Raw genomic sequence first — 17,676 nt, 5'->3', positions numbered from 1 at the left:
GAGTGGAGGGTCGGAATGACTCGATCTCCTCTCTCTTCTTTTCCATTCACAGTCGTCATAGCAGAGGTGATGCCAATTTGCTGAATTGACAATGTGTAGTGATCTATTTATAGCCTGCGATGTGCGTGTCCCTTGTGACCCAGCCAGGTTGTCTCTGGCCGATGCATAATGTATGTGATGGAATAGTTGGCGGATCTTGCCACAGGTCCGCAGACTTTCTAGATTGAAAGGTGGCTCGGCAGTCCGAGGGGTGATTCTGATATATCGTGGCTCGACAGTCGGAGGGGTTATTCCATTATTTTATTTGTGCGATGAATTCTGTCCATGAATCATAATCTGGGGAGCATTTCATGATACAAATAGTGATTTTCACCAACTGTTGTTACAAGCTACTGAAATACTTGCATCTGACTGGCTGAGAGCAAATTAGTCATTGAAAATACTGGCAAGGTCCTTCATGAAACCCTGCACAGCAAAAACTGTGGTGTTAACCGGTGTACATAGAGGACCACACCAGTTATTTTACACCGGTGTTAAATTGGTGGTGTTAGTTTTACACCTATAGGCGGTGTTATTACAACACCTATGGTTGTTACATTTACACTCTTTGGTGTTATGTTCAATCTCTAGGGTGTTATTTTAACACCTCATGATGTGGACCTCTATTAACACCAACTGGTGTCAGTTTTAACACCACAGTTTTTACAGTGTGGGTTTAACACTATACCTTATCCTAAACCTAACCCTGAACCTTACAAAAACTCCTATTGCAACCCTAACCCTGTATCTTTTGATGAAATAAGATCCCCAGCAATCAGTCGCAGGAGCAAATGTTGTGTTACCATAATGATTATTTTGCTCTGTGGTTACTCTTTTGTGTACAAGTGTGGATACAAAGCATCCCACAAAAAACGGAAACCCATTTCCAGAGATAGATTTCACAACTATTTAAAATATATTTTACTATATAGTGCGTATCAAAAAAAGTTTACACTTTGAAAAAGCCATGGGAATTAACAAATATACAACATGTGGGTAATTTTTTCACATATAATTATGGGTTTGGGTCTCATCTATCCAATGAAAGTAAAAATTTTTGACAGAATGTTACACTTGAGTGAGCACTGTCCATTTTTGTAAAGCTCGCAGAAATCTGTTTGCGCAGAAATGCTTGTTTTCACGCTGTGTTAAGGGGAAAGAGCGAAATCAAACTTACCCTGCGAAGCATTTGTCATAAATTTCCCTAGCACTTTTAGCCAATTGACATAAAACGGATACATTCAAGCATATTGTAACAATTTTGCCGCCCAAATTTGAAATTTCAACACTTAGTAGGCACAACCTTTACCCTTTTTGTGCCAGCTGGATCTGAGGACATAACTGAATCTGAACAAAAGTTTATATCAGACATTTTATCATTTAAAGTTGGTTTACATTTCATTTTTCATTCAATACTTGTTTCTCCACACTTTTCCCAAGCTTGGCAATGATTAACAAAATGAAAATCAAGCCTAAGCCATTTCATGTAAATCACAGCTCAGTGTAAAGCAAATATCGTCACGATGGACTCGGTGTGTGGGGGCGTGGGGTGGGGCGCAATGCACTCTTTGAAGTGTTTGGGCAAGGAAACAAGTTTAAAAAGGTAAAAGATATCTTCAAATTAATTTGACTAACTAATTTCCACCTGTTCTTCATGATTAAGGTCTACTTTTATTCGCATAACTATTTCAAAGTTCTGCGCAAATCATTTTTTACCAACTTTTCAAAAGTAAGTGGTGCTCACTCAAGCGGAAATTTTTTTTGACAGTTATATCTTCATTTGCTTAAATGGATCTGTACCAATGCTAAAATGTGGAAAAATCATCAGGATATTACAAATATATAATTTTACAGGATTTTTTCTAGTGAAAACCTTTTTTTGATATGCACTGTATATAGATTTGATACTCATGGCAAGAGTGGAATATCCTCTCCAATTTAAATCAGCAGCTAAGCAAATCGTTCATGCTTGGCAGATACAAACAATAAATATTGAGCCACATCAGAAACGATTTGCACAGAAGCTCACGTGTGAATCTTATCCACTCTCATTTCAGGGATCAGCGAGAGAATCTTCACAAAGAATACAAAAGAAATGCTAATGAGCCAATTGTAAAATAAGCACTGTTGTCTTATCTCGAACCAATCTGGTCCCATTTTTTCTGTGCAACCTGGTTTTGACATAAAAATTTCAAACTTGTCTCGCTCATTAAGGTGTGAAATTTTGTCTCATGTTAGGTATCAAAATAAAGAGGAATAATTGAATTATATGATTACGTAAATGAAATATCATAGTTTATTTGCCTTTAAAGAAAAAGACATGGGAGTCCCAGTTTCCTTTTTTTCTGGGACGCACTGTATGTTATATAATAGTAATTGCAAATATTTTTCCTTTTTTCTTGTTTTACAGGATAACATACTGTGATCTCCCTTTTCAAAGTAAATGGCTATACATCGGAACAGAAAGGGGGAACGTCCACGTTGTTAACATAGAATCGTTTGTGCTTTCCGGTTATGTAATCAATTGGAACAAAGCAATCGAATTGTAAGTATTCTGAATGATGAAATCATTGATTGGCTGTTGATACCCTGTATCTAAAAAAAAAATTGAGAATATAGAGGATAGCGCAGAAAAAGCCCTGTATAGGCTTATGAGATTAATGACAATCTTCTTTTGTCTAGAAATGGTTCTGTAACTCAAAAGCTCAAAAGAATATCTTTCCTCAATCCACTTCTCAATTTTTCTTGACCAACTGATTGGGATTATTATTGTAAATGTGATTGTTATTTATTATTATTATTTCTTATACATTGTACGTGCTATGGCGCTTCTTGTTTTTAGCACCACTGAATATTGATAAGTATTCATAATTGTTTTCTACAGGAATTCACAAACTATTTTTAAATTCTAGACAATGTGAGTTTGCCATTATAGCCATAATTCTAAAATACAGCTTTTATCCTTATTTTTCATTATTATTTTAGATGTAAGGTTGAAACAGCCCAATGACAAATGGACATGTTTTTACACAGCTTTTGATATTATGCTATAATTTATTACATAATCTTTTATTCTTTCTTTTATTTTCTTATAGAAACAAGCTAGCAATTAAATGTTTACAGACTTGGAGTTCCAAACTATTTTGACTTTAGATTAGTTTGTTGCATCAACTGAAAATCGACTCAAAGTCTAGTCAAAGTTACTTTGAAAAGAAGAAAATTTGACTCAATCAAGTTGACTCCAGCTGACTCCCACTAAATTTGACCCCACAGAAGATACAGAGATAAGAGTGTACATTGAGACAAGTGTTTTTGAGTTGCATTGAACCTCTTATGCCCACACTGATAGCATTTGTTGTTCCATTACTGATCTGATCAAAATACAATTACGACTGGGTTCTAGAAATTTAGGGCGCTTGAAATGTCAACCGTCATTATGAATAATACAACGTGTACAGAGAAACTAGGGGCATATACAAGTCAACATGTTATTTGTCACTGTTATGTATAAATATCATATCTTAATCATTGTGTATGTTATTCCATTCAGTATAGGATTTATCTTTTTTGATGAATTGATGAATGCATAGTTTCACAAAATGCAGAATTTTTTTGGTCATTGCATTTGAATTCAGGACGTAACATTTAGTACCTCAAAGTATAATTGCATTTCTTTTGGATAACATATGCTTCTATGATGTTTGAAAACTACATTACTTCTGGGGCCCATAACACAAAACTTAGCAATGATCGTAGAACATTTTTCTATATAATTAATTCCATTGACTACTATGTACAATTAAACGTGAAAATCAAGCATACGATCAATCGCTAACCTTTGTGTTACGGGACCCACGATGCTTTGGCATAAAAGTTACCATCATGGTAACTTTGCCATGCAATGGTAACTTTCATGGAATCCTTGATTCTGATTGGCTGTCGATCAGCATTACCATGGTAGTCACCATTGGAAGGCAAAGTTTACCATAATGATAACTATTATGCAACAGGACCCTGTGCTGTCAGGTGTAACATTCTAACAGTGTAACACTGGATAAATCGTTCCAATTCTTAAGATAGGACGTACTTGCCTTGACATAATTATCAAAAAGTCTTTTGACGAAAACTCTGTGACCATGTTGTCATTACAGCTTACCGTTGATTCATCACAAGAAAGTTGTCAACTCTTGAGGGCCCCGATAAACCTCATAGCTGAGGCTTTGCTTCTCAGATGGTTCAATCGCAAGTTTCGTTGTTGTAATTGTAGGAAGATTTATCATGCAAGATGAAAGCTCCACTTTGTTGGCCAATACTAGTTTAAGAATGTTGTCTGCAAAGTTGAAAAGAATTCCCCAAATTTTAGGAACTAAAAATAATAAGACTCTTCTGCAAGCAAAGGGTTGAATTCTGATAGGAAAGGGAAACGAGATACATACAGATGATTTCAATTTGCAAGTTACAGATGTTGGAATTCTGATTGTTGCATATATTCAGAATTTTTATACCCGCAGACGAAGTCTAGAGGGGGCATTAAGCGTTGCCGCTGTCCGTCCGTCCCCCACTTGGTTTCCATGCAATAACTCAAAAAATATTTATTGGATTTAAAACAATTTGGGTACGTAGGTAGATGGCACCAAAATACAGGCCAAGTTCGAATTCGGAGTTCATAGGTCAAAGGTCACAGCATAATGCCAGTTGGTTCAATCATATTGAATGAATTTCTGATCCTGTTAAGAGGGGGCATCTGTGTCCTTGGGACATGTCAAATTTTTATTTACTTTGTTTTGCTTTTTGCTTTTTTTTCAAATCTGTGGTATGGTTTATGGTTTTACTATTGGTATTGACTCAATCCTATTTCTTTTTCCTCTCAGATCAAGAAAAACCCATCCAGGTCCAGTTGTACATCTTAGTGATAACCCAGTAGATGGAAATAAGGTGAGATATGAAAAACAGTACATATAATCCTTTAAGAAATTTCATGGTGTAGTGGTTCTGACTCTCACCTTGTAATCAGAGTGTCATGTGTTCATTTCTATTGCTTAGAAAAGTACCATACATCTGGCTAGAATGCCACTCTGATTTTGTCCATTTTTCAGCAATTGCACATGATCTACCGGATTAATTTGGCACATATTTTTCAAATACATAACAGATACTTGTACTTATTTTATTGGATTTTGTTCAAATTCATTTTTAGGTCGTACCCACAACTGGCATTTATCTTTAAAGTGGGTGCATGTGTGTTCAAGCGTGCTTTCGTTGAACACCACCATTTTATTAAATCTGCAGTCACTATTAAGATTGTCATTCTATTCAAATTTATTGATATTTAAATCCTTTTTTTTTAATCTGCAGTTACTAATAGGTTTTGAGACGGGTGCCGTGGTATTATGGGACCTGAAGACGAGAGTGGCTGAATACCGGTATAACTGCAGCCAGCCCGTCCGCAGCATCGCCTGGCACTACGAGGGCAAGCAGTTTGTGTGCAGCCACATGGATGGCACGCTCACGATATGGAACGTCAAAAACTGCAACAAGCCTGCCAATATCATCTCTCCTCACGGTGAGTTTTGGGATGGGATTTTCTTTCCCACAGTATCTTGAGGAATAGGTCTCCCCACCAAATCATTGCAACCCCACTGTGATAAAAAAATGGAATAATAAAAGTAAGATTGAATGCAAAATGTATTTGATATGGTGTATTTCATGCTCTCATTTTTCATAAGAGTATTGGAGTACAAGAAGTTTGAACAACTGTGATGAAGGAGGTCTGTACAGGAGCTCGGCTTTCCGTAGGGTTTCTTTACCTTAAGTGCAAAATTATGTTAACTACTTATGGATATTTACAAGAGAGGGAGCAAGGCAATCGAGCCGATTTTGAGGATTTTTATCCCGATTTCTTATTAAATGTGATGGGTCTTGTACATACTTTATAGGAACATTTATAAAAGTTTGCAATGAAGATAAAGGTTTATGATAATGGCCTAATCTGTTATCATCTACAACTGCTATGTTATGACCATTCTGTCTTATTTTCATGTAGCCGATTGACCATTTCTAGGTGTGCTTGTGTTCAAATTATCCTATAATAGGAGGTGTCGTTATGTTATATGGAGGGATCGATTCCTGCCTGGTGCTAATTTTATTTGGCAAGGCACTTATCCATATGTGTCACTCTCTCATGTTTGTCATTCCCCATCCAGGTTTAAATGGCTACCTGGGGCCCATCTTACAAAGAGTTACGATTGATCCAATCAATCGTAACTCTATGGAAATCCATCAATGTCACATTTTTTTTCTTCATGAAATTTGCACAATGTCCTTTGTAAACAAAGAGAAGCACAGTGAATTTTCAAGAAACCAATAAATGCATGAATATACATCATAGAAAATATTTTGAGCAAACGTGCATAATAGATGTTGATGTTGCTGGCTGTCCATAGTTGTCATTGATTGGATCTATCGCAACTCTTTGTAAGACAGGGCCATGGTGAGATGTGAATGTCAATGTTATTAGATTGGCATGAGTCCTCTTGTAAAAAATAAAATGGTTGCCAAGCCATGCTGCTCCTCAGGGAGTGGAGATGGTGCAGTTTATAAGTGGAACTGGGATCGTGATAACAAGTAAAGCGCTTCGAAACGCAAATGTTAAGTGTCATGTAAATACAACTATTATGATTATATTTGGTTGACTCAAAACTAACTTTTGCTTTTTAATTTGTTCCTTTGCAGCCAAAGTACCTGCCAAAGGATTAAAACCAGAGCCGTGTGCCCCTGTGCCCAAGGTCGAATGGGCATCTGTCAAAAGCGGGTGAGTTTGACACCATTTTTTAATCAATTTCTTTAAAATCATAAAACCCTTTCAAGATTTTATCAACTTCTGTACTATACCCCCAAATACATTCTATGCAATTTCTTTCATTCAAAAGAAATTTCTTCTCTTTGTACCAAACATCCTTTGTAGCCTTCACAATTTAAGTTCGCCTGTCAAAATCTTTCTTATATCACTTTTATGTTCATTTCAGTGAAGGAACTGTGGAGCATTTCGTGAGCAATTTTGTTTGTGATTTTCACTTACAATTCGGTGGATTTACAATATGGTGCGCCATCTATGGGTTGCAGCAAACAGGCCAAATTTCTAACTTAAAGAGAAATACCAGTAGTTGCAGTAAACACTGATTTCATGAGAAAGTCTGTAAAACCAGGCTTAATTGTCAGTATATCATCGAGGATCTAGATCTAGTACAGTTACATATAAAGTGAACTTTGTGAAATCTTGAAATCTATGCTGAAAAATGTTCTCACTGAAGATCACCAACACAGATAAGCGCCCGTGGGACAGTGTAAAAATTGCTCTGAATTTCAGCCCGATGCTTGACCCGAATCCTGTGCTTGTTTGCTGATTTCTCAGCAGTTACACAATTTCTTCCAGAATCCTTTGACACTTTGGTGGTCATTACATTGGATTCTATACGAACTCATTTTGATATCGTTACCACAACCGGCTTTTACCTTTAAAATTCACCAAAAATGGTCTAAATTTTGCAAGGAAATATGCGGGCAAATTTATCTCCGCTTACTTCCTGGGCCCTCTTAAAAAGCATATCCGGTCGAGCTGCGTTGGCCAGCGCTGAATAATCGCATGCATGTATTCACTTTAATAGCACTAGCATGCGCAACAGATGTCTACTTTTCCCCATGATGCATTGCGAATTTCGGCCTGTCCGCCGCAACCGATAGATGTTGCACCTTATTGTGAATCCACCGAATTGTTACAAGCTTCTGAAATCCTTGCATCTGATTGGCTGAAAACAAGATAGTCAGCGGAAATTATTGACAAACCTTTCATGAAATACTCCTTGTTGTTTGTCCCTTTCTTATTATGGGAACATTTATAATAGTTGTGTAATAAATAGATGTTCAAGGCACATTTTGATAAAGTAATTATGAGAGACTTTGAGAATGACAGGTAGTTCTTTCTTATGTGCTAAATAATCACCAATGAACATTTATTGGTGAATCCCATGTAACACAAGAAAGGTTCACCAGTCGTTCTTAAAGTCACTCTTTAAAGAACAGCGTTATGAAATGGGCCCCCTGGGCACATACTCATTATATTTCGGTATCAAGATATTATGGAACATTTAAATATCTTTAGCTCTGAAATGTATTAGTGGTTAGTCGGCCTTTGAAAAAAAATATGAATACATTAATGTACATGCATATGCTGTGACATTGAAGACAAGACTTTTTTTTCCATTTTTTACAGAAATAGTTAAACAAAAAAAGACATCTCTAGGGAGACAAGAAAGTAGTCTTTACGAGCAGGCTCTTTTATGGAAGGTTTATGTATTACATATTTCTGTGCAGAAAGTATTTAATGGAAAACCAAAGTAGTAGTTTTTTTATAGAGAAATGGTTGAAGGTTGACGGGAATGGGTTTGGGGGTGGGGGTATTATCTCTGTCATTTGATTTTTCTATAAGGATTCTTTTCATGTTTTCTCCTCTCTTGTGTGTAGTTTTGGTCTGTTCCAGTCGTGAGTTTCTCCTCTGTCGTTTATTCATCCATTTCATATTCCTACCATCAATTCTAAACTCATCCTAATTTTATTGTAATTTGCTAAATGCAGCCAGACCGGCGATTCTCATGTTTTATCAATATGTTCATCAGTGTTAATCTTAATTAAAATTTCATTTGATGTGAATGCTCTATGCGAGATACATGGCTTATAACATTTCATATATATATATATATGCTGTCATGTACATGTTCATGCTCATATCATTCTTGTAATCAGAATGAATTATAAGAGGGCATATAATTATCGTCAAGTCAGTTTTAGGGCATGGAATGGATTCATCCTATGCCATCTCCGGTACCATGAACATAGAAGAAGTGCTTCCAGACCTGTCTATCCAGCATGGCTGTCCTCAGTTCATTAATACTTATTAATAGTATAAATCATGATTGTTCATTAATCAGACCATTAATTTCCAGTTGGGAATGGTTTAACTGCGAATAGATTTATGGCGATTTTTTTAAGCATTTCTAACTCATTCTTTTCATCATTCATGGAATGTGCAACTTCAAAATCTCATTACAAGAAAGGGCAATGCATCAATAGAGATGTATATGACTTACTTGTAAAAGGCTTGTTATTTTTCCCACCTTTTTTTTTGACAGTGTGGTTGTGTTTACAAACACCAGTATCTAATGCTAAATAGGTTCATTATTGCGGATTGAAATAATCGCTAGAGGGTATTCATTTGTCTCGCAATCTACTATGGTCAACAAGGACCAAAATTGGTCTCATTTGCATATTGCCGACCCACGGCGTATTTGCATATACCCCCGGCTTATTTGCATACCTCCTGACCAATCACACAACGGATCAGTGCCCACCTATTGTTCTCGCGTTTGTGCGTACGGTCTTGGAGGTTAGTATAAATAGAGTACGATATCGGACAATCCGTGTCACTTGATAAAGAGTTGCAGCAGCACTCGAAAGCTCGTGAACTTGTAAGCTAGTGAACACTTTTTGCGAGAGTGATCACGAATTTCCTAGAAAGCCAGTGAACACTTTTTGCGAGAGTGATCACGAATTTCCTTGTTGACCATAGTAGATTGCGAGACAAATGAATACCCTCTAGCGATTACCAGTATCTAATGCTTGGGTATTATTCATATGGTGTAAGTAGTGGTGACACAACATAGGCTAGTGTGACATTTACTCCGGTCTATCGTAGACACCGTCCTCATCACGCTTTCTAAAACTAGTTTACTAGAAACCGGTTCAGGAAACCAGTTTGAAAGATCGCTTTGCTAGCGTTCCCACTTGAGCACACAAAAGTGGTTTTCAAAATCACTTCACGAAAGAGGTCTTGTCGCTATGGAAATGCTCTAAATGGGATGACACATTTCATGTGAAATTCAAAGTCGCAGTGTAGGCATTCTACACCTGTCGTGCTCAAAATGTGCAAAGATCGCTTCCTGAAGAATGGTCGTGTCCTCACGCTAAAACCAGTGCGACAAGGAAAAGCGATCTTAAAAACTACATCGCAAGGTGGTTTTCTGAACCAGTTTGGAAGATCGCTTTGGCCGTTCTCACTACATGCTAAACTAGTTTCTACTTAACTAGTTTCCAGTAAACTAGATTTATGAAGGTAGTGAGAACGGTGTCTTGGAGGTAATAGGGTTAGGATTAGGATTGTATTAGAGTTTTTGGTTCAGAATAATGTAAAGATAAGGATTGGGGTTTATTTAGTTTTGGAGGTTAGATTTTATGTTTGGCATACTGTGCAGATATTACATCGTAGCAACTATCACCGGAGCAATGTCATAAAACCATATAAAGTATATTTCAGTATTTTTTTATCTTAACGAAATATTAATGGAAATATGTTTAGGGAAAGCTAACCCGGTTGGAATGAATCTAAACATGGTCACATTTTAGGGAGAGCATTGGAACTTTTTTTTTGAGAAAAGATTTGCCAAAGGTTTGAGAAAAATCCATCAAAGAATGAAAAAGTTATTAGAATTTTTAATTATTTGATTTGTGACGTCATGTACCAGTGCTCAACTTTCATACATATCGTATGGTAAAAATTCAATGAAATGGCATTGTCTCAGAAAATTGAAAATGGTTTTTATTGTACCTTCAGTAGGCCTACATCAATAATCACTTCACAAACATTCTTAAAAGTTAAAAGCAACAAAATTAAGTCACCACAAAACATCAGATAATTGAAATTTATGCATTTTATATTACATGGGGCAGCTGCGTAACTTTCTTAATCTTTAATGGATTTTCTTCAAACCTTCACCAGTATTTTTCATTATTTTTCCTACTATTTTTACAAAAAGCTTTTATTCAGGGTGATCTTCCCCTTTAAAAGTTGTGAGTTATTATGATTATTTTTTTTATACTTTTTTCAATTGGTTTGACATTTCAAGTAGGTGCTGTATTGTCACTGTGTTATTTAACTTATTTTAGGAACCATTTAATTTTTTCTTGCTGTTAATTTATTTATCATAAAAATATCTTGTTGAATGTTTTTACAGATGAAGTGATATTGCAAATTAATTAAAAATTCAGTAAGGAATGGATTTTAGAGATTTTGATTTGCTTTTATTCATCCTGTGCAAGGGTTACACAATATAACACAATATTAAATTGTTAATAGCATCTAATTGAAATGTTTAGAGGGATATATTAATAGGAACAATTCTATATTAACTATTTCATGTTTCTGTACACTTGTTATGAAGTAAATGTTTGGAAAAAATATTGTCATCTCTTCGAAAAATACATTTACTTATTAAGTTTAAGTTTAATACAATTTAGTCTGAAATCTATAAATAATTTAATATTTAAAGGGCGTCCTTTTTTCCATACGATAAAGAAAGTGAGTACTGAAATTAAATCATTGTGAATTGCAAACGAATATTTTGACAAACGTGCCTGACCTGTAACATAATGATAGAATCTATTGTGCAATGTAAGTATTTGTTACATGTACCTCTGGAACAAACTACTAATCCATATTCAAGATGCTCTCTCCATTCAATATTTAAATCATTGTATCAAATTAACCTGTGCATTATTTGATGGGGGATTTTTTCTTTTTCTTTTTTTTTTTGAATTTTTAAATTTATTTTATTTCAGTTTTATATTATTATTTTTTTTGGTGTAAGTGAATTATATTATGAAGTCAGCCCATCCGCATGCTTTGAAAGCATCTGTACAAAATCCCCTACCAATGTCATTTGTATTATATTGTTATTGTTGTTGTGTATTATAATTATTATCATTAATTATCATTATTATATTTTCTTTTCATCTTCTAAAATCCTTCCAGGGACCCCTACATTCTCTTTTCGGGTGGACTGACGTACGAGAAAGCCACCCAAACACCCAGCATCACTATTATGCAAGGCAAGACCACCACCGTACTAGAAATGGAACATTCCGTCGTCGACTTTCTCACTCTTTGTGAGAATCCATGGCCGAGTAGTAAGTCTGCTCTCCTTTTATTCCGGGACTCGTTGTGTAAAAAGTCATGTTTGAACACAGCTCCAAAACTAGATCTTAGCTTTCAGTTCTGTCATAATGTGCAGCGATTTTTCATTAATAGCTTGGATAATTTTGGCATTGTCCATACTACTGTCCCAAGATAGTAAGTCTGCTCTCCTTTTATTCTGGGACCTGTTGTGTAAAAGGACAAGTTTGAACACAGCTCCAAAACTAGATCTTAGCTTTCAGTTCTGTCATAATGTGCAGCAATTTTTCATTAATAGCTTGGATAATTTTGGCACTGTCCATACTACTGTCCCAAGATAGTTTGTCAGCTTTCCTTTTATTCTAGGACCTGTTGTTTAAAAAGATATGTTTGAACACAGCTACAAAAATAGATCTTAGCTTTTAGTTCTGTCATAATGTACACAGATTTTATTCATTAATAGCTTGGATAATTTTGTCGCTATACACACGACTGCCCCAAGATGCTTCTTCCATCAGACGCAAGCAAATTTTAATATTTACGCGTTTAAACTTTGGTGCTTTTATGTTGTCTACATGTATTTTGGAGCATTGAAAGTGACTGAATTTGACATTTGCTTCTGCATCATTATATGTGAAATCAATGAGAATAATAAAGAATGAAATTTTATGACATTATTGACATTAAACAGACGACTTTTTTTCATTGATTGCTATCCATCATCAGATAACTCACGAATATATATTATTCTGCTTATTATCATTACGTTATGTGCAAACTGGATGAGATAGACAAAGAGAAATATTGACAGTGATTAGATATGATGAACATACAAGTATGAGATATCTCAAGAGTGAAAATCAAATTATTCTAATATCATTACATGATATAAATAGTAGTTGCGATATAAATAGATATTGAGTGATGAATATAATATATCTGATTAAGTTTTCATTGCATTCCAAATTATAAAGCCCGGCTCACACTATGCAATTCTTTAGTAAATCACATTTTAAATTGAATATGAAAGTTCCAAGAAGTAAGATTATTTTATTTGAAGTTCGGCATAATGTGAGGAATAATAGAATCATAATTTTGCTTCGCGACAAGCCCTGTGGTTGGAGTAAAGTTCAAATTGCCTTTAAGTTGCAGCCGATGATGATGTCATCACGATTTGAATTTGTTTTTGTTCTTACGGGGAGGCTCGAACTAGACTGAATTTAGATTTCCGTAGTCCTACCACAATTATAAACTCTGATCGCTAAGATTTTATTGGTTGGAATGTTCGTATCAAATGTTAATACAATTTTTTATTAAAATTCAGATCGCAATGAATCGCATAGTCTGAGCTGGGGTTTAGATAATCCAAGAATGAAAAGTATATCATTCTGATCGTTATCTTTTCTTAATATACACTGTAAATGACATAGTTACAAAAAAATATTGAAATTGATTAAATTACCTATCGCGATGATGATGATGATGAAATTTCTCAGTTGGTTACAGGTAAAAATGATGTAGGCTTCAATCTACTTTGTTACATAGGTCGTGATATTCATATGTCCCCTCCCATGACGTATTGCACTTGCAATCAATATCATTAGTATTGACCCAATTGGAGTAGTGCACTAATGCTAATGAAATGTGACCGGAAAAGGTCAAGAGAGTTATAAATATGTTCATTCATGCTATCTCTCTCTATCTATCTCCTCTGTCTGTCCTCACTCAACTCTTCTCACCTCTTTCTTTCTATTTTCAATCTCCATCTCTTTGTTTTGTCATTCCATCTTTTTTCATTCTCTTTCTCGCTCTCACCATATTTCACTCACACTCCTCCCCCTCTTCCATTCTCTCTCTCTATCCCTTCCCCCCCCCCATATTACTTTTTTTTCAATCCATTATCTCTGTCTTTCTATCCCTCCCACATCCCTTCTCTGTTTCTTCTCTTCTATCCTTCACTGTCTCTTCCCCCTCTCTCTCTCTCTCCCCTTCTTCCTCTTTCACTTCTATGCTTTTACCCTGCCTTCATCACTCTTTATCCTTCTCTTTCTATCTCCCCCACCATATCACCCCATCTCGTTCTTTTCCTTTTCACTCTCTGTTTTCATCTCTCTCTCTTTCTCTTCCTTTTAATCTTTCTTTCACCTATCTCTTTTACCCTATTTCATCACTAATATACTTCTGTCTCTATCTCTCTCCCACCCCTTCCACCATCTGTTCTCTTTCTCCCCTACCCGTTCCCCCTCTCATGTTACCCCTCTATTTTTATTTTTATCCCCTTCCCCCTCCCTCGCTCTTTACCCTCATCATCTCCCCCCCATCCCCTACCCCTCTCTCTCTATCTCATTCTATATCTAGATCCACAAGAACCTTATGCTGTGGTAGTCCTGCTCGAGAGTGATCTAGTGGTCGTTGACCTTTTATCACCAGGGTAAGTGGTCGCTGACCTTTAGCTTGCTGACCGTCTCCTTCTCGATACAAGATATTGGGACAGGTCCAGGCTGATTGATGTAGCATGAAATCCAATATATCTTTGCCTTGGTTCTATACCTTTCTACATGTATATGTGACTGTCACACCAACGAAACCGACTCCAAAGCGACCAATAGTATGTTATTGGGAATAATATATTATTTTTTGTCGGTCTGTACTCGGTTTCGGTGTGATTGTGGCATAGTCATTCGTGCAGTGTCAATTATTTACACACAGTACATGTATGTTGTAATAGACAGTGTGGGTGTGTCGTGGCCTAGTGGTCCTGACTCTCGCCTTTCAAACAGAGGGTCGTGGGTCCCAATCCTAGCCATGGCGTGTTTTCCTTCAGTAAGAAATTTATCCACACTGTTCTAGTGAGGTAGTACCGGCAGGAAGTAATTCCTCAAAAAGCTGTGCGTGCCAAAATCGGTAGACTAGCTTAGCCGGGGGTGATATAGCAGCGCCTTGAGCACCTAGCAAGGTGGATACTTGCGCTATAAAAATCCTATATTATTTTTATTTATTTATAGACAGTTTCATTATAATTTATATCACTTTTTTAATGAGAAACCATATGTAAGGATTACAGAAATGTACTAAGTCGGGTAGCCATTCCTTAAGTCAGGTTTAACCAATCATGTATTTCTACCTGTAAGCATGATTGGGTATTTAACTTACAAGTTTTTCTTTTTTTGCATCACCTCTTGAAAGCAATTCATTACTATTTTTTTCAATGAGAAACCATAAATGCAAGGAGACAGAAAACTGGTTCATAGACAAGTAGCCATTCCTTATTAAAGCCAGATGTAGCTGTTTTTCTGCCTGTAAGCATAATTTGTATATATTGCAGCTTTTTTTGCATCACTGCTTGAAGTTGATTTTCAAAAATGTATTTGTAAGATTGGTATTTCAGATGGTTTTGGTCATATTGTAAAAGTTCAATCAGCAACATAAAAGAAATTTGAAACTGAACGGTTGATTCATCTTTTCCATGTCAAGACGTTCCAGCTAAACTGTAACACTTTCACTTACACTGCAACCATCATTGTATTTGTATTTTTGTATTAATATCTCAGAGAACTTTTGTTTATTAGTTTTAAATCCCCTTCAATGGGAGTTCCACAGGGCTCTGTTTTAGGAACATAGCTTTTTCGTTCGATATGAATGACCTGTTTGTAATTTACCCAAATACTATCTAATTTGAAATTCAAACAGCTAAACCAAATTGCTTCTGGATACGATGTATAAATAATAGTCATAATTGGAAGTATATTAAACCATAAATTACGATAGCTCAGTCGGTAGAGTGGTGGTTTCGGATTCCGGTGACCCAGGTTCAATTCCCACTTGTTGTGCTCGTGCCCTTTGGTAAGGCACTAATCCTCTTTACCAGGTCCCTCGGAGAGGACCTTAAGCAGTCGGCCCTCTGCTTGCTTGCTTACAAGTATTCATGCTGAGCAATCAGGTGATAAATCACCTCCAAAATAACATCTTTTGATATATTGCCGCGGTAACTATTTCGATTTTCCTTATTTTCTTGCAGGTACCCTTGCTTTGAGAACCCATATCCAATGGATCTTCACGAATCTCCTATAACATGTGTACAGTACTATGCAGATTGCCCATCGGATCTTATACCCGCTCTCTACTCAACTGGAGCGAATGGCCTCAACAGGAAGAAAACAGCCTACAGTAAGAGGGTAAGAACCATTCCCAAAATTTAAAAATTTGTGAAGATTTATCAGTTAACACCTCCTCTTTCCTCACCTTTTCCTTGTCTTTGGCAAGAGATTGATCTATTCTTGCCACTCTCAACCCAGGTGAGGTGAATGGGTATTTGGTTTGGAAGGAATTCTTAGAATGCTCGAGTGCTGTGTCATGGTGGCACAGAGGCTTGTCAAAGTGGTAGGCGGACAGTTAAACACTGACAATTATACTGATGTAATTTAATTTAGCCACTATGTCCCTTTAACTCCTGACTAAGATCGTGGAGATGCTAATTGCTAATCTATTGTTACAATCGAAGTTCTGACTTGGTGTCCATTTTTTGTAAAGATGCATGATTGTGTGTTAGTAGAGTAAATTGGCACAGTCCTAACCATGTGAACCATTGTAGTTGACCAAGTTACTTGGTTAAGTTACCCTGAAATCATTGCCCGTATAGAAAACAATCCATATCTTCTATATAGCTTTGTTATATAGTATTTTGGACCCATTACGTTATCATTATGTAAGAGATAACCAAACCAGGCATTTGTACATCACAATATTAAGCACTACATTTAAATTGTGGTAATTTGCCAGTTACCATTGTAACATGGTTCAGCAGCCAATTATGAATAACATGGGTTCCATGGAAGTTAGAATACTGGCCGATTCACGGCAGTTTTACATGCGAGGTATGTCCGTATGAAATGTGCCCCTGGTTCTTACATTGTTGTGTGAGAGATGACTGTTGTACATGCACACCTCTAGCGCTCACGTCTGGGTTATTTATTGGCTGGGGAATGCCCTGAGTCGTGCATGGATGAATGACTAACATCCTCCTCAGGGTTCCGGAGTGGTTCTCACAAGACCACGTTCGCACCTCCCTGATATTGTGTTTGACCCTGATCAGAAAATACCAGCGGCGGTTTCACAAAGATTTAAGTATGACTTCGAGTCATGCTTAAGTGCCATCATGCACATGATATTTCAATGTACAATCTGATAGATATGGGGTCGTCCCCGTAAGTGTGATCGTACCAGTGCGATGATACCACACGCGGCTTAAAATGTGAGTTTTAGTCAGACTTCAGTCATTGTGAAGCACCTCTCCCAGGTTACTGTTTTCCCATTATGAAAGCAAAATAATCCTTATTTTTCCCTGAAAGACAATAATTCAGAATCACAAGGCACTTTTGAAAAGTACAAAAGCTTTTCCTCAAATTTCTTCAAGGTATTAGAATTTGAAAGCACATTACGAGAATTTTCAGTCCAGCGGTCAGTAACACAAAGATTAACAATCAATCGCTAAATCTATAGACCAATCAAGATCAATGTTTCATGCGCATTTGGTTCAAAGTGCCGGCGAGGAACCAATAAGAAGTATTCTGTCATATTTGCTATTCATCGCCAAGCTTTGTGTTACGGGCCCCTGATCTGGATGTGAATTAAAAAAT

At 36.4% G+C, this 17,676-nt stretch overlaps 1 protein-coding gene across 2 annotated transcripts in view; it reads left to right on the top strand.

Moving 5' to 3' along the window:
- LOC121414468 (syntaxin-binding protein 5-like) overlaps positions 1-17,676 on the top strand; it is a 66,740-nt gene that overhangs the window by 4,477 nt on the left and 44,587 nt on the right. For both annotated transcript variants that reach the window (XM_041607652.1, XM_041607651.1), the window contains exons 3-9: positions 2,450-2,584; positions 4,911-4,974; positions 5,395-5,602; positions 6,772-6,850; positions 11,900-12,054; positions 14,399-14,471; positions 16,059-16,215. In XM_041607652.1, the coding sequence (XP_041463586.1) occupies positions 2,450-2,584; positions 4,911-4,974; positions 5,395-5,602; positions 6,772-6,850; positions 11,900-12,054; positions 14,399-14,471; positions 16,059-16,215 (871 nt within the window). The remainder of the gene's footprint in view (positions 1-2,449; positions 2,585-4,910; positions 4,975-5,394; positions 5,603-6,771; positions 6,851-11,899; positions 12,055-14,398; positions 14,472-16,058; positions 16,216-17,676) is intronic.

This window comes from Lytechinus variegatus, chromosome 4, assembly GCF_018143015.1.
Source record: "Lytechinus variegatus isolate NC3 chromosome 4, Lvar_3.0, whole genome shotgun sequence".
NCBI lineage: Eukaryota > Metazoa > Echinodermata > Echinoidea > Temnopleuroida > Toxopneustidae > Lytechinus > Lytechinus variegatus.
The sequence above is the reverse complement of the archived record's forward strand: the minus strand, read 5'-3'. Positions and strand labels throughout refer to the sequence as shown.